We start from the raw sequence: 17,105 nt of genomic DNA, 5'->3' as shown, positions 1-17,105 counted from the left end.
GACTCTAAAGATACATTGGTGGTCTCTGTTCTGGAATTATGTTTCCAGACATAAATATTTGCAGATTTTTCAGACTGCTCCTTTAGGCTGATAGACAAATGCCACAATTTTCATTTACTTTACAGTCCTAAATTTGCAGCTGCTTTAATGGATTTTAAATGCAAAAGAGCCGAATTGTCAAATCAGATAGACAGATTAAAATGTTTCACATGACGACAACATCTAGCATTATGGGATTTATTTGCAAATGTGTGGCATAGTACCTAAACAAACCAGTCGTGCTTCCATTTCAGTTGAGGGGAGTGATGTGAAGGAATTATTGAATCATGAGGGTCTACTCCTCCATACGTCTTTATAAACTGTTTATGAAAGAGGGACAGAAGCTGAACTATTTGTCTCACTCCTTCTCTTTCTCATCCCCATAAAGGAGAGGAGATGGGTATTTCCACCTTAGTGCACATTAATTATTTGGATAAGACCAAATGCAGTCCCCTCCATTTGGCTGTACGTGGAGGGAATACAGAGATGATCAAACTTTGCATCATTAAAGGAGCAAAAGTGGATCAGCAACAGGTAAACGCTGCATCAAGAGCTATAGTAAATATATGATTAATACAGTATAATGAATTAATGAATAATAATATGGTATTAACAACAGGGGTTTTCAACCTTTCAGGACATACAGTTAGGCATGCTGCACGTATTCCTAAAATATATAGACACTAGCTTACCGTATTCAGTGTGACAGTTGAGCCTGTTTCTTAGAGCACATCGTGGCAATCAGTGGTTCCATACCTGACACAGCTAGTCGTAAGTCATCCTCCACTGTAAATAAACGTGAGCGATACTTGCTTAGTGTCTGCTTGTACTTGTCTTATTAGTTTTACAGTTTTTTTACACCTTGGAACATACCACATACTGTGGATGTGGTTTGTTATTTAGCATGATCTACTGGTGTGTTCCAGACAACTCGGAACTCAGAATTTTCCCACCTCCTACTTGAAAATAATGACTAGAACACCGCTCAAAGTCAGACATCTGTTTTCATCTATTTTCGTTGTTAAATAGTTACTAAACAGCCAGCTAGCTAGCATCTGGAAGACATGTGCATAAAATTATATTTAAAGGGGTCATGACATCAGAAATTTTCTTTGATCTTTTGACATTGTACTATAAAAACATTCTGTAAGTTTCAGAACTCAAAACGTCCCCTCACTGCAAAAAGAGCATTCGTTGAAACCAAAGCTGCCAAAACGACTCGTTCTCTACTTCCGCCACATTGTTATGTCACACTGTGGTAGACATTTGCATCTGACTGCCTCCACAACAGCACATCAATGCCTTTCATCTTTAATCAATGCCTTTAATCTAGACTTTACCTTTAATCACTTCCATAGTCTGCCCAGTAGTGGTGAGCAGTGAGATTGCAAGAAGAGAGCAGATTAGTCAAGAGCAGAGAGCTAATCATAACAGTGGGCGTTTACTGTCAAGTCTTAAAGGAGAGGCAGCAGCAAAACCGAGTGTTTCCGACAGGTTCTGAATGAGGGTGGAAGATTATCATGTTTTACAAATATATTACTTTTGTTTTTTTTTTTTTGTGCAAAAAACTTTACTGATATTAGAATTGAACTTCAAGGAACATGTTAAAATCATAATTAAAAAAAGCATGTCATGACCCCTTAAACATGTGTACATGTGACCATGACGTGTGATCGTCTGGAAATGCATTGAGGTCTTAAGTGGGAAATTTAAACTCTGGTAATCCAACCTCAGACTTTGTCTGGAATGTGGCATATGTACAGTATGTGAATACATATTTTACACTGTTCATCACATTTCCACAATTTTGTCTCATCTATGAACAAATCTATTGATTAAATGACTCATATAACACGTAAGACACTCATTTACTGACAAACTGGACTTGATGACCCTAAATTGACCGAGGTATGACATTAATCTCTAGTCTATTCGTAACTAGTCTTAACTAGCCAATCTGCTTTTGGGACGCACCACAAACCAACCAGGGAATGCTGGTTACAGTATTTACACAGAATGATTCATTATTTGGGTAGTTGACAAATAACATGTCCATAAACATTTTTTATCTCCAACATCAAGATTTCTAGTTAAACTTTACCTACAGTAAAAGAGTATATTTTAGGTGCTGTAACGGTTCACCCTTTCTTTTAAGTTTTTCACCATTTTGAATCACCTTTGAGCTTTTTAGCAGTGATAAATGAATTTTTGTTAAATACAAATGTTCCACATAATCGGTCAATTAATGAGACAAAAATAAATAAATAAATAAATAAATAAAATAATAACTGCTTGTATAATAATTAAATCAGATAAAAAATAGTTTTAGATGAAGTGTAGCATCCCACACTGCAGGAGATGGCACATACAGTGTTGCATACAGTACATATACATCATATGGCTGAGCCTTTCCTTCAAACACATTCCCTTAGGAAAATAACAATTGCAGTGAATAAAATAAACTGCTTGATTTCCTGACTCTCGATTCCATTGTAACTCTTCCACCTTACAAATACAAACACACTCGCACTCCTCCATTAGTCCTCCTTAGTCCACAGCAGCAGGTTTGATGCATTCAATAATAGCATCAGATAGTTAAATTGATACAAATTGCAGTCGCTTGCATCTATTACTGAGCTTGGCTGTTCCGTCCATTGCCACAGCAATTCAGGGAGTGCTCTCATTAATGGTTTGTGTTACAAAGCAGCTGAAAGATTGTCTCCCTCTTGCATTACCTGATCCTGTCTCTTCTACTTATATCCAGCTAATAGCTGGTTTCCATCTCAGTTTCTCTGTGTGTGTGTGGCTTCATTGTTTTGCAGTGTGACAAATCCACGGCTCTCCACTTTGCCTGCACTCAGGGTGCCGTAGAGGCTGTCAAAATAATGCTTTCCTCTTATAACAAAGTGGAGGACATTATCAACATCAGAGATGGAGCCAACCAGACCCCCTTACATAGGTCAGTGCCTGTGTGATGTCATATTGCGGCCCAGTTGACAATCTGACATGATCTAGCTTTTAATTTAATCTCAGAGCTAATTGAATAAAAGGGAAAAGTTAATTTTAAGGTTGCAAATATGGATGTGTAGATGCAGGAAAAGGCATACTATACCCCATAACTCATACAGTATTTGAGGTGTTGCTGATATTCAACATATAATTGTATATCAGGAGCGTGCATTTCTGCAATGCATTAAATGGATAGTTCACCCAAAAAGGAAAATTCTCTCATCCTTTACTCACCCTCATGCCATCCCAGATGTGCATGACTTTCTTTCTTCTGCAGAAGACAAATTAAGGTTTTTAGAAGAATATTTCAACTCTGTAGGTCCTTACAATGCAAGTGAATGGGTGCCAAAATGTTGACGCTCCAGCACATAAAGGCAGCATAAAAGTAATCCCTAAGACTCCAGTGGTTAAAGCCAAATCTTCAGAAGTGATATGATAGGTGTGGGTGAGAAACAAATCAATATTTAAGTCCATTGTTGCTAGAAATTCTTCGGGCGTATGCATGAAGAATGTAAATCACTAAAAACACAAGAAGAAGAATGTGAAATTGAAAGTTAAAGTGGAGGTTGACTGAGCAGGGAGGAGAATTTAAAGTAAGAATTTACTTAAATATTGATCTGTTTCTCACCCACGCCTATCATATCGCTTCTGAAGACATTGATTAAACCACTGGAGGCATATGGATTACTTTTATGCTGACTTATGTGCTTATTGGAGCTTCAAAATATTGGCACCCATTCACTTGTATTGTATGGACCTAAAGAGCTGAAATAGTCTTCTAATAATCTCCATTTGTGTCATACACATCCGAGATGGCATAAGGGTGAGTAAATTATGAGACCATTTTCATTTTTGGGTGAACTATCCCTTTAACCAAACTTGAAATAATGTCTTTAAAATTTGAACACCTTTGCTTAAATTGTTAATTCTCCCAAAAATAAAATTCTGACAACATGTAGCCCCTCATGTTGATCCAAATCTGTATGAATTTCTCTCTTCGACTGAACACAAAAGGAGACATATGAAGAATGTTCTTGGTGCTCTTTTCCATATAATGAAAGCATACAGTGACCAGGGGTTGTCAAACTCCAAAAAGCACCATAAAAGTAGTCCATACAACTTGTGTGCTACACTATATTGCCAAAAGTATTTGCTCACCCATCCAAATAACTGAATTCAGGTGTTCCAATCACTTCCATGGCCACAGGTGTATAAAATGAAGCACCTAGGCATGCAGAATGCTTCTACAAACATTTGTGAAAGAATGGGCCGCTCTCAGGAGCTCAGTGAATTCCAGCGTGGTACTGTGATAGGATGCCACCTGTGCAACAAGTCCAGTCGTGAAATTTCCTCGCTACTAAATATTCCACAGTCAACTGTCAGTGGTATTATAACAAAGTGGAAGCGATTGGGAATGACAGCAACTCAGCCACGAAGTGGTAGGCCACATAAAATGACAGAGCGAGGTCAGCGGATGCTGAGGCGCGTAGTGCGCAGAGGTCGCCAACTTTCTGCAGAGTCAATCTCTACAGACCTCCAAAGTTCATGTGGCCTTCAGATTAGCTCAAGAACAGTGCGTAGAGAGCTTCATGGAATGGGTTTCCATGGCCGAGCAGCTGCATCCAAGCCATACATCACCAAGTGCAATGCAAAGCTTCGGATGCAGTGGTGTAAAGCACGCCGCCACTGGACTCTAGAGCAGTGGAGTCACGTTCTCTGGAGTGACGAATCACGCTTCTCACTCTGGCAATCTGATGGACGAGTCTGGGTTTGGCGGTTGCCAGGAGAACGGTACTTGTCTGACTGCATTGTGCCAACTGTGAAGTTTGGTGGAGGGGGGATTATGGTGTGGGGTTGTTTTTCAGGAGCTGGGCTTGGCCCCTTAGTTCCAGTGAAAGGAACTCTGAATGCTTCAGCATACCAACAGATTTTGGACAATTCCATGCTCCCAACTTTGTGGGAACAGTTTGGGGATGGCCCCTTCCTGTTCCAACATGACTGCGCACCAGTGCACAAAGCAAGGTCCATAAAGACATGGATGAGTGAGTTTGGTGTGGAAGAGCTTGACTGGCCTGCACAGAGTCCTGACCTCAACCCGATAGAGCACCTTTGGGATGAATTAGAGCGAAGACTGCGAGCCAGGCCTTCTCGTCCAACATCAGTGTCTGACCTCACAAATGCGCTTCTGGAAGAATGGTCAAAATTTCCCATAAACACACTCCTAAACCTTGTGGAAAGCCTTCCCAGAAGAGTTGAAGCTGTTATAGCTGCAAAGGGTGGGCTGACGTCATATTAAACCCTATGGATTAAGAATGGGATGTCACTTAAGTTCATATGCGTCTAAAGGCAGATGAGCGAATACTTTTGGCAATATAGTGTATATTCCAAGTCATTTTGAACCCATATAATAGCTTTGTGAGAGGAACAGACTGAAATTTAAATTGTAATTCACTGAAAATCTTGCCCTCTTCCGTAGCTGTCAAATATGATTCATGCTTATGTATAATCAGTATGAAGACCTGAAGCATTTACAGAAACTCCATAGACATTAACCATAGACAGTGTGCAAGGTTTACTGAAAGTAATATCCTTTTAATTATTAACTGGAAGATACAGTGCTAAGTACACTCTGTGTATAAAAACATAATATGAACATACTTGGCAACCAGGCATACTAGGTCTGTCCTGAGAGGAAATCTGAACTTCAGTGGATTTCTCACTCATAATTAATTCATGGTACAAGAAAGCACCATATTCCGCAGAATATAGTTAACTATTTATTAAACCAGTCTAACTTTTTGTGTTGGAGAGCGTTCCTGATGGAAATCCTATTTTGCCATAATATTTAATTGATTTCCATGTGTCAGTGATTAACAATGGTTTTGCTTCACTTTCTCTTTTTAATAGGGCCACATTGTTTGGTCATGTTGAGCTGGCAGAATATCTTGTTTCAAAGGTAAATGTGTTTAAAAGGGTTTCTCTTTTGTGAATGGCTGAAACATCCAAATTCTAGTGTATATCCACCCTGAGAATCAGAAAGTTAATTAAAAATTTGATTATACAACCCAATATCTCATTAACTTATCATACAGTATGTCCATTAATACAGCCAGCCCCATTATTCACTTCATTGGGTTTCATTTGTCTTGAAAAAGGGAGCAGAAGTTGACTGTGTTGACTGTAAGGGACTGTCCCCTCTGCTGCAAGCTTCAAGCTGCGGTGCTTGGAAAACAGTGGTATTTTTACTGTCGAAAGGTAATACACTATCTGATTAAGATTTCAAGATATGACATAATACCTCTGTTAGAGAGTCTAATTTTACTACATTCCTTATATTTTGCATTGTCTTCACATTTCAGCTCCCATATCATTTGCATGCACATTGTGTATGTGTATTTAACAATTTATTGCATTGTTTAAGGTGCTGATTTCAAAATCAAAGACAAAATGGGGCGCAACTTTCTCCATTTTGCAACTCTCCAACCAAAAGGGCTGAAAAATCTGCCTGACGCAATCTTACAGGTGTGCAAACATGTCAAAACATCCCGTGCCGTTTGTCAAATTCAGAGCACAACTCTTCTCTGACCAAGTTATTTTTTAAAGAATGTCTAAGCGATTGGATGCCAGTACAGTGACCCTGTGTTATTGCAGATTACATAATGTACCATTTTGAAAGTACGTATGTGTATGTACTGTATTTAGTTATAAGAGCCTGTTGCCTCCTCCAGAGTACTGCCGTGAAGGAGATGTTGTCTGATGAGGATGTGGAGGGCTGCACTCCTCTGCACTACGCCTGCAAGCTTGGCATCCACGACTCTGTCAAAAACATGCTGGGTCTCAATATCTGCTTGGGTCAAAAGTCGAGAGAGAAGAAATCAGCCCTTCACTTTGCTGCAGAGTGAGAACATTTTTAACACAGTCAGCGTGATGTCAACATTAGATCTTTTAACAGCCTGTGTGCTTATTTTCTTATACAGTATATGACACATTATGTGAGTAACAATTTTTGACCTACAATAGCACATAAAAAGTATTTATGACCATTTCTGTGAATTTTGCAGGCATTTAAACAAGCGAATGCTGAATATACATTCCCTAACCCAGTGGTTCTCAATTGGTGGGTTGCGACACAGAAATGGGTTGTTGGTCTGTTCTGATAGGGTTACGGACAGCAGAAAAAAGCAATAGTATATGCAAATAATACGAAACAACTAGCCATACAATTATGCATGTTTAGAATAGCAAACGGCTTATCAGCTTTTAAAAGCACGGAGAAATACTTCCGATTATTTATTTATTTTTGCTAACATCAATGTCTGTTAATAAAATCAAGCATTTACTACCCAAATTTGGCAGATGCCAGCATGGATGAAAGTGATGGTTTCACTTACAACCAGTATAAACATGAATTGTGCCAACCACAATGTGATTTTTGCTGTGAATTAGTGGGCCCTATTTTAAGAGTGCTAGCACTAAGCGCAGCACTATGCCATAAGTCATTCATGCAAAGTCAATAGGCATGGCCATGAAGTTTTGGTATTTTTGCACAAGCATGTGCTAAGTCTAGGCGCAAGTGGGTTTGGCAATATTACGTGCTCAAAGCGCTAATGGGCTGGGCCAAGAGGAATTTTATTCTGAGGATCTTCTCTGGTTATTCCACCATCTGCGTCCTATTATAAAATCCATTCCCTGTCAAGCACCAGCGATATAAACAAAGTAAGCACATTCGTAAGAAGTTGGTAGTATAAATGGTCTGTATGCAATGAATTAGAAGAATAGACTTGGACTTACGTTCTTTTGTGCATTAACCCTTTTAAATGTCAGGAATAATTCTAGGACAGTGACACGCTCCTTTTATATGCATGGAAAATGTGTTTGTTGTCAGGATTTGGATTTACACTCTGTTATATTATAGAGAATGTAAGTATTATTAATTATTTTCATCTACTGACACACAAATCATGGCTAGCATTAACAGTGATTGTATCAGAACGCACTTCACTTCAATCGGTCGATTTTGAAAAATGAAGATCATTTATTGAAAAAATAAAACATTAAACAAACAAAAACAATTCTAAATTCAATTTACACTTCAAACGAAACGAAAATATAATCAAAATAATGAACTGTTAAAAAACAATCATACCAAATCCAAACATTTTACTCTCTCCAACTTCTTCCACCGGCCCCTTTTGCAGTGACTTATAAGTCACTCTGCATCAACAGGTGGAAAAATACCAATATAAATTAGATCATATATACAATTGTAAAAACAAACATTATAATAAGTGAAAAATAAACCATGACCTAAAGATTGTTAAACACAAATCAAATAAATATTCGCTTAATAAAATGGCTACAACAGTGATCTTTAAGGACATAATTTGATGTTCCACTATATTTTCAGAATTTGTACTTGAACTTTATTACCACCTGCTGGTGGAATCTACAAACTGCAAATGCACGCACCGAGTTTGGACTTTGTGCTGCAAACAGACCTGCTTTTGAAATTTTCTCAGGAAATTAGCAAATTGCGCTTTGCGCCACTTCTTTTACATACACTACACCCACAGTTTGCGTGTATACACCCACAGATAGTGCAAACACTCCCACCCACACCCACTTGTGCTGGCACTAAAATTGCACTTAGAATTAATGCTCTCAAGAAAATTGGATAAGACGCAGGGTCGTAGCGCGTAGAGCTGCACTTTGGGCACTGATTGGCTGCACATTCCTCAGATTTAGCAGTGTAATACAGTGTTTGGCCCGGTGTTTGTTCCATGTGTTAGGCTTGTATACAACAATACATATTCCTATTCAGCCTATGTCATGCTAACATTCTTGCAAATTGTTGGGCCTGTGCAGTTCATGGAAAAATCCATATCTAATATAAGTTTCAATATTCGATTTTAAGGACATTTAGTTTATGGTATCACTTTAAAGGTTTCATTCATTATCATTAGTTAGTGCATTAGGTATCATGAACTAACAATGAACGATATATTTGGACAATGGACAACTTTTGATTTAAAAAATATATTACTATATGTTGAAATTAAAATGAACCAAGATTAATAAATGCTGTAAAAATATAGTTCACTGTTAGTTCATGTTAACTAATGTTGTTAAATAATGTTGACAAATGAACCTTATTGTAAAGTGTTACCTTGTTTACTTTTGTATGATAAGTAATTTTGGTACTTTGTTGGGTTGTCACTTTTTCAAAAGTTAAACCAGAGCCCTGAAGCAAAACCAACCAGTTGAGAGCCACTGCCCTCTTCTTCAAACTCTTCAAAATCAGTTCCTGCTGAATCTGTCAATATTAAAGTGTGTTTTCCCCAATTTCTCTGTCAGATATGGGCGTATAAACACATGCAACAGGCTGCTGGAGACCCTCTCAGACTCCAGGATGTTGAACGAGGGGGATGAAAAGGGTCTGACGCCCCTCCATCTTGCTTCAAGAGGAGGACACACTAAAGTCGTGGATCTGCTACTCAGGAGGGGAGCCCTCTTTCAAAGGTCCACCATACCATTCAAAACAGCAAACTGCATTGTTTCCACAATAATCATTAAATAGTTATAAAGCAGTTTTTAATTATTCATTCAACTAAAATCAGTCCCAACTTAGTAACAGTGTTGAAGCTATTCATACAAGCTATAATGTATTTAGTTCAACTACAGTCAAGCTTCCTTTTGAAAAATAAATAAGTTCAACATGATCACACGGTAAAATTGATATGTAGCTACCAAATGTTCCTGTACCCTGAAATTGATACCATTCTGCTGAGGAAGCACCATCTACCATCAGATATTTTTGCATAAATTCAAATTTGTTTACCTTTTCATATGACACTACTGATTGCGTGTTGAGCAGCCTCAGCGACAAGGGTTCTGGTCCCACAGAAACCAGAAAGTAATCACATTCACATAGTCAATGATGAGAGCGAGTTGGAGGTTGCTTCTCCCTCTAAGATTACATTTTACTACACTGACGGTTAGGTTTATGGTTGGGCAGTGTTGGCTAAGTTACTCTAAAAAAGTAATTAATTACTAACTATTAACATCTTCTACAGTGTAATTAGATTACTGTACTAATTACTCTGTCTGAAAAGTAATTGCATTACTTATTACTAATTACTTTCTAAAACCCTTATCAACCTCAACCAGATGAAAAATACAAGGATAGACATGAAATTGTTCTTTTAATTCTTTCAAATAAATCATATAAAATCAAATAAATTATTCATGATCTGGCCAAAGAAATTAAGGGGGCTGCATTAAACTGTAAAACATTTTACATTATACATTTTAACATTAGACGTTAAATTTCGATTTTAAATTCACTATTGTTTTATATAGAATTGTTCTATGGTCTATACAGTATTTAACACAATTACATCAGAAGTAACTGTAATTAAATTACTGAAAAATTAAGAGTAATCCCTTACTTTACTTTTTCCCTTGAAAAAGTAATTTAATTACAGTAATTCATTACTTAGTAATGCATTACACCCAACACTGTGGTTGGGGTATGGGTTAGTGTGTAGTGTCAATAAAATATGCATTCCTGTATTCCTAAATATATATTCCTTCATTGTATTACATCATTTGCAACTGAAAATGGAACTCGTTTTACAACTCACTTTTGGCGCCACTCTGAGGACATTTCACTATGTGCCCATACGTTCAACAACAGTTCCAGCTGCGGCCACTGGGGGCAGTGGTTCGAATTTCAGTAAGCTCAGACCGATTTCAACTAAAGAACTTTCTACCCTTTTCTTTTCTACTTTGTACTGTGAATTCACAGTTAGATCTGGTTTGGTCCACTACAATCTACTAATAAAAATAAGAAAAAAAAAAAAAAAAAAAAAAAAAAGATACTAAGAAAACACCTAATTGATGACAGAGAGGAAATAACATAGTTTGCTTCATATGATTATGTTGCAAAAACTCCAAAGCTCAAATTCATTATGATATTGCCAAGATTTAACTTGGTAAAAAGCAGTTGGTTACATTGTGAGTTTGGCTGGACATTCTGTCATGAGGTCTGTTTTAATCTTTAGTGATTACAAAGGCTGGTCCTGTTTACATCATGCTGCGGCTGAGGGATACACACAGACGATGGAAATCCTGCTGGCAGCCAATGTTAAACTGTTGGATGGAACAAATGAGGATGGGGTAGGCAGTATCAAAATACTAAACTGCATGGACTAAGGAAGACAATCACTACAAGGAATAAAATCACTAAGCCATGAAACAAAAACAAAAAAAGATTAAAATAATATCCAAAAGACCATACAACAAAATACAAATTCACATTTGTCAATGACTAAAGATATAGTTAAAGGTGAAGTGTGTAATTTCTGTGTTTGAGTCACCAAATGAAATTACAAAAATAATCACTGTTTTCAAACAGTTTTTCCAAACACTGCCATCTGCCATTGGTAAAAAAAACAGATAGGGTGCCGCCCCAAAACTTACACCATTGGTTGAACCAGTGTTGCTATGTCGGGCTGTTTTTGCCACTCAGACAAACAGAGCAATGTTTTGGTGGCGCTATAGAGCCACAGTTTTATACTATTTTAGGGAATAAATCTACAAATGAATTACTTTAGTATTTTAAAAAAAACATACACACATCACCTTTAATGACTACAATTTTATAAAGCTGATTGTCTATACACCTAAAGGATAAAATCTAAAATTGTTTTGAAACTGTAGTGTAATTTAAACATGGAAGCAAAGGACAAAAGATGATGGAAACAATTTTCGATGAATACGAACTAAGCTGCAATTTAACTTTCACACGGCATATGCTTTAACAGAACACAGCTCTTCACATAGCTGCACAGGCAGGCTATGTAGGTGCTGTTCTCCTGTTATTGGAAAGAGGAGCTGATATCACTCTTAACAACGCTGACTGCTCTTTCCTGCATGAGGCTGTGCGCAGCGAGAAAAAAGATGTAGTGAATGCCACCATCGAAAGTGAGAGGTAAGAAGGCATCCAAATTCAAGATGACTACCTTTAATTTTTTTGGGGGGGGTTTCTCCCCTTTTTATCCCCAATTTGGCATGCCCAATTCCCAATGCGCTCTAGGTCCTTGTGGGGGCATAGTGACCCGCCTCAATCCAGGTGGTGGAGGACAAATCTCAGTAGCCTCTGCATCTGAGACAGTCAATCCATACATCTTATCACATGGCTTGTTGAGCGCGTTACCACGGAGACCTAGCGCGTGTGGAGGCTCACGCTATTCTCCGCGGAATCCACGCACAACTCACCACGTACCCCTCCTAGAGTGAGAACCACATTATAGCAACCACAAGGGGGTTACCCCAACTTGACTCTACCCACCGTAGCAACCGGGCCAATTGGTTGCTTAGGAAGCCTGACTGGAGTCACTCAGCACACCCTGGATTCAAACTTGCAACTCCAGGTGTGGTAATCAGCGTCTTTACTTACTGAGCTATCCAGGTCATGACTACCTTTAATGTTTACATAAAGCTTATAGTGCCTTTGCTTTGCTGGTACACACTTACCCCAAACACTTGCTAGGAAAGGCATTACAAAATATTAACATGGAGATGTAAGTTTTAACCATAATACATTAAAGAACACATTAAAATTTTTAAGATTCAGTTTGAGTGCTTAGAAATTAAAATAGAAACAGAAAACTTCATTTCAAATGTAGGATAAAAAAGAAAAAAGAAAAGTGTGTAATTTCAGGGCCACTAGCATCATCAAACAGGAAAATAATGAAATTTTTTCAAACAGGTTTCAAGAAAATTCCCCCCACCAAACTCCCGCCATTGGTTGAGCAAATGTTTTCATGTTCAGGCTGGTTGTGACACTCAAAAAAAAAAAAAAAAACAGAGCAATGTTTGTGCCACAGAGCCACAGTGTTTACACTTTTCAGAAAAAAAATAATGTCCCACAAATTACTTTCTGATAGTTAACTGGATTTTACAGTGAAATAGGAGAAAGTATTAACGTTGAGTGTTCGGGAAACCTGTTTGAAAACAATTATTTTTGCTATTCTGTTTGGTGTCACTAGAGGCACAGTTAAAGGCAAGGCCGTAACCATGTCTTGAACATTAGTGGGGACCAAACCATTTTTGGAAGGGTGTTGAGGACAGAAATATAATGGTCCTCTTTGGTCCTTTACAATGGTAAAGACGCATAATGCAATCATTTTCTGAATAAAGGCTTTAAATGGCCACATTTTTATACGATTTTTTAAGATAAGATACATGTTTTTTAAGTTCACACAGTACAAGACAAACACTGTGTCTGTATTGCTAGCAATTTGCCTGTTTCAGTCATCTTGTCTTTCTTTTTGTGCTGTCTCAAAGAAAAGATTAATATAATTATAATTACTTTTCATCACTGATGTATCTGTAATGTGCTTTCTTTGTTTATATTGCTAGTGGTTGACAGGGAATGGACTTTATAATAGGAAGCAGATGGTGGAATAACCAGAGAAGATCCTCAGAATGAAATTCCTCTTGGCCCAGCCCATTAGCGCTTTGCGCACGCAATATTGCCAAACCCACTTGCGCCTAGACTTAGCGCATGCTTGCACAAAAATTACAATTATTACAAAATGATTTACTGCCCTCAAGTTGTAACCAACAAGTCACAGGTCTTACCATGTTATAGTTTTAATCTATGGGTGATAACACTACATTGTGAGATCATTTTCTTAGACAACGTGGTGACAATTTGGCCATACCTGATCATTGAGGGGGACTTGTTAAAGGTCTACCTTTACAAGACACTATGAATTTGATTTTTATTTTATTTTTTAAACCTATACTGTTTCTCTCCTCTGAGTTTTCCAGTGGACAAAACTATATTAATTCACTGCAGGTGTGCCGAGGCAATAAAGTCATTTAAAGCTTGTTCAACATCCCGCTGTGTTGTGATGGACATCATAGAGTTCCTCCCAGAGTCTTTTAAGGTCTGTCTAATACATTCCTACCTTATGAAAATCTATCAGCCACGATTGATTAGATGATTTGATGTTCTGTCTTCATTTACTCACCTTCATATTTTTCCAAGCCTCTTTGACTTTATATCAGAATGTTAGTATCAGTCACCATCCACTTTCTCTGTATGGACAAAAGATGCAATGAAAGTGAATGGTGACTGAGGCTAACATTCTGCCTAACTTCTCTTTCTGTGCTTCCCAGAAGAAAGAAAGTCATGTGGGTTTGAAACAACATGGGGGTGAGTAAATGATGACTGATCCTTTAAACCTCTCTCTCCTAAACAGCATCTTTTGGACCAGTGTATGCAAGAGTCAGACCATGATGCCAACAGTCCAGAGTACCATGTAAGCTATGCACAAATGTTTAATAATAACCTAAGAAAATTTTTGAAAAAGTTGCATTAGCTGTAATGAGGTTCATTAAATATGTTCTTAACTAAAGTTAAATGTTCAATGGTTTCGACAGATCAATTATGATTTCCATTGGCTTCAGGCTCCCATACAGTTGAAGAAGTATGCTAAAACAGACAAAGCAATGAACTTCCAACCACTGGGAGCTCTGAATGTAAGTCCCTTTAAATGTTACTAGTTTACGTATGTTCCTTCAAGGCATTTATATTCTGAAACCACAGAGGCCGGTGCGAATGTTCACTAATGTAAAAAGCAATGTTTTAATGTACAATATGAAAGAGAGAGAATTTTTATGAGCAAATATGTGGAGGAGATTCCAAATCCACACACAAGCCCATGCAGCTCATTTGTCTTATACTGTATATTAGCAACTGCTTATTTTACATTTAAATACTGCTGTTATACTGTATTTCTTTAAAATATTCTTAAAGACTTCTACAAAGTCTCATTAATTTAATTTCCTAAAATGGTGTGTGATTGAATCATCATGATCCTTGTGTCTCACTAGGCTATGGTGAAGTACAACCGACTGGATCTTCTCACTCACCCCGTGAGCCAAAAATACCTGGAGATGAAGTGGTATGTTAATGAGGGACTACTGAACTGTTTTATATAGAGCCTACTTTCACTAGTCCAAGTCATACAGTAATTAGCCATGTTATTGCAAACTTTAAATGAGGCATGCTAATCATCATGGGCTATATTGTGAAATTATAAGTCACTGCAATTCATATCACTCAAGGGCGTAGCAGCCCTTAAAAAGGTGATTTTTGTCCCCCACACTTTTCCAAGCTAAACCCATACCGAGTCCAAATATTGGATTTGCATACAGTATTCTTTGCTTTTTGTTACTTTGGGCTGATTGAGCGACCAACCTGCCAATCACAGGTGAGTTTCATGAGCCAAAATAACCCTTACGTAATAGGCCGTCAGTCAGACAATCTAATCAAGATTGTTCATTTCTACAAAGATGCTTTCAACAATGCTCATTTATCCATGTTTTTTATCAGCATTGATGTTGATCTAAATAATCTAGAGATGAGGAACACACAAACAAGAGTTATTTATCGACATATCGTTCTTGATTGCAGCATTATTTGAAATGTACTACAGAAAAAAAAAACAAAGGACAATCCTTTTTTAAAGCACACATTGTAAGTGAAGTTTATATCAGCGCATGAGTCTTAATTAAGTTACGCTTTTTACATTATGTTTGTGAGGTAATAGTTTGATCAGTTCTTTTTGCCAATTTAAGCAGATTACTCGATCTGTGTTAAATATGTAAAGCTATTTTTAATATCAGCTCCTCTTTTTTTACCTCTGTGTTGGTGTGCAGTTGACAAACTGTAGGAAAAAAGACAGATCTGCTGTGTTCTTAGAACACTTAGGCATTTTACTGAATGGAATACATAAGTAGACAATATTTTATGCATGAAAACGTACAGACGTTTTTGAAACTCATTATAATTTCTATAAGACTATTATTGTTGTCTTTTGATAAATGTCATGCTCAGCAGCTCACAAACTGTAGGGAAATCATAGATTTGCTTTGTTCTTGTAATGCTTAAAACCTCTACTAAAGTCTCTTTGTAGGTCTGTAGACATACAAATTAATGTAATTTTAAAGTATTAAAATTTTCTTTTGATTGATGATTCAGTGACTAACTAATTTCACACAAGACACTCATTTGTCACCACCTTCTGGCATCACCAGAAATGGTCACTGAATCATTAAACGGATCTGAAGGAATTTTGGTGAACATAGTCAAAACACTCGAGCCACTTGGATACATTTAAATCCCACAATGCACAAGCACAGAGTAAAAAGAAAAATTGTGCACATGAACAATTGCCATTATTGTAAGTGATTAAATAATTTATTCAGGACCAGTTTGTGCTCAGTCTTTTATTGTTATGTGTGAAACAGAAGCAAGTGCTCCACAAGATGCTCTTTATTTTTGCAGCTAATTTTGCGAAATTTTGCAATTTTTTTGAAATACTTGAATCTTTAAAATACTACAAATATTAAAAGTAAATAATACGTATATATTAATACAATAATTATATCATACTTACTGTAATATACAGTATTAATACTTCACTCTAAGTTTTGGGTCTGTGTGAGCCACCTACAGTACCCTGCCATGTCAACTACAGAAACACCTACCACACTCCCATGTAAAATTATAATAATAATAATAAAAAATGAAGTGAGGCAAAGCGTGGATAAATTATCTTGTGCTAAGCGGATCTGCTTACGGCATAACTGTAGCGCTACGCAGTGCAGAGAACATGAGCGACTCAGTGAGAAGCACACCGCAGCCTATTTCAGTTCCCCATAATCATATCAAACTTTTCATTTTAAATAAAAACACATTTTTCTAACTATATTCTTAACAGGAATTTGATTATCTTGCATGTGAGCTATTTTGCATTCGACAAAAAGCAGTTTCTTTTTATTTGCAAACTGTTAGTATATTCCTGCAGTTTTGATTGGGTGGACCAGCAGTCAATCTGGGTGGACTAGTGCCACTCTGGCCCTTATGTGGCCTCACGCCTAAATTAATGTATTAGGTATCACGAACAAACAATGAACAATATATTTTTTACATCATTTATTAATCTTAGTTAATCTTAGTTAATAAAAATACAATTGTC

At 37.2% G+C, this 17,105-nt stretch overlaps 1 protein-coding gene across 1 annotated transcript in view; it reads left to right on the top strand.

Moving 5' to 3' along the window:
- Positions 1-17,105, top strand: part of LOC127432138 (transient receptor potential cation channel subfamily A member 1-like) — a 47,609-nt gene that overhangs the window by 17,735 nt on the left and 12,769 nt on the right. The window contains exons 8-20 of the mRNA XM_051682975.1: positions 428-573; positions 2,862-2,998; positions 5,956-6,004; positions 6,204-6,303; positions 6,470-6,570; positions 6,777-6,946; positions 9,403-9,567; positions 11,112-11,226; positions 11,874-12,040; positions 13,916-14,006; positions 14,322-14,381; positions 14,503-14,601; positions 14,956-15,026. Of these exons, the coding sequence (XP_051538935.1) occupies positions 428-573; positions 2,862-2,998; positions 5,956-6,004; positions 6,204-6,303; positions 6,470-6,570; positions 6,777-6,946; positions 9,403-9,567; positions 11,112-11,226; positions 11,874-12,040; positions 13,916-14,006; positions 14,322-14,381; positions 14,503-14,601; positions 14,956-15,026 (1,471 nt within the window). The remainder of the gene's footprint in view (positions 1-427; positions 574-2,861; positions 2,999-5,955; positions 6,005-6,203; positions 6,304-6,469; positions 6,571-6,776; positions 6,947-9,402; positions 9,568-11,111; positions 11,227-11,873; positions 12,041-13,915; positions 14,007-14,321; positions 14,382-14,502; positions 14,602-14,955; positions 15,027-17,105) is intronic.

This window comes from Myxocyprinus asiaticus, chromosome 41 (genome assembly GCF_019703515.2).
Source record: "Myxocyprinus asiaticus isolate MX2 ecotype Aquarium Trade chromosome 41, UBuf_Myxa_2, whole genome shotgun sequence".
Taxonomy (NCBI): domain Eukaryota; kingdom Metazoa; phylum Chordata; class Actinopteri; order Cypriniformes; family Catostomidae; genus Myxocyprinus; species Myxocyprinus asiaticus.
The sequence above is the reverse complement of the archived record's forward strand: the minus strand, read 5'-3'. Positions and strand labels throughout refer to the sequence as shown.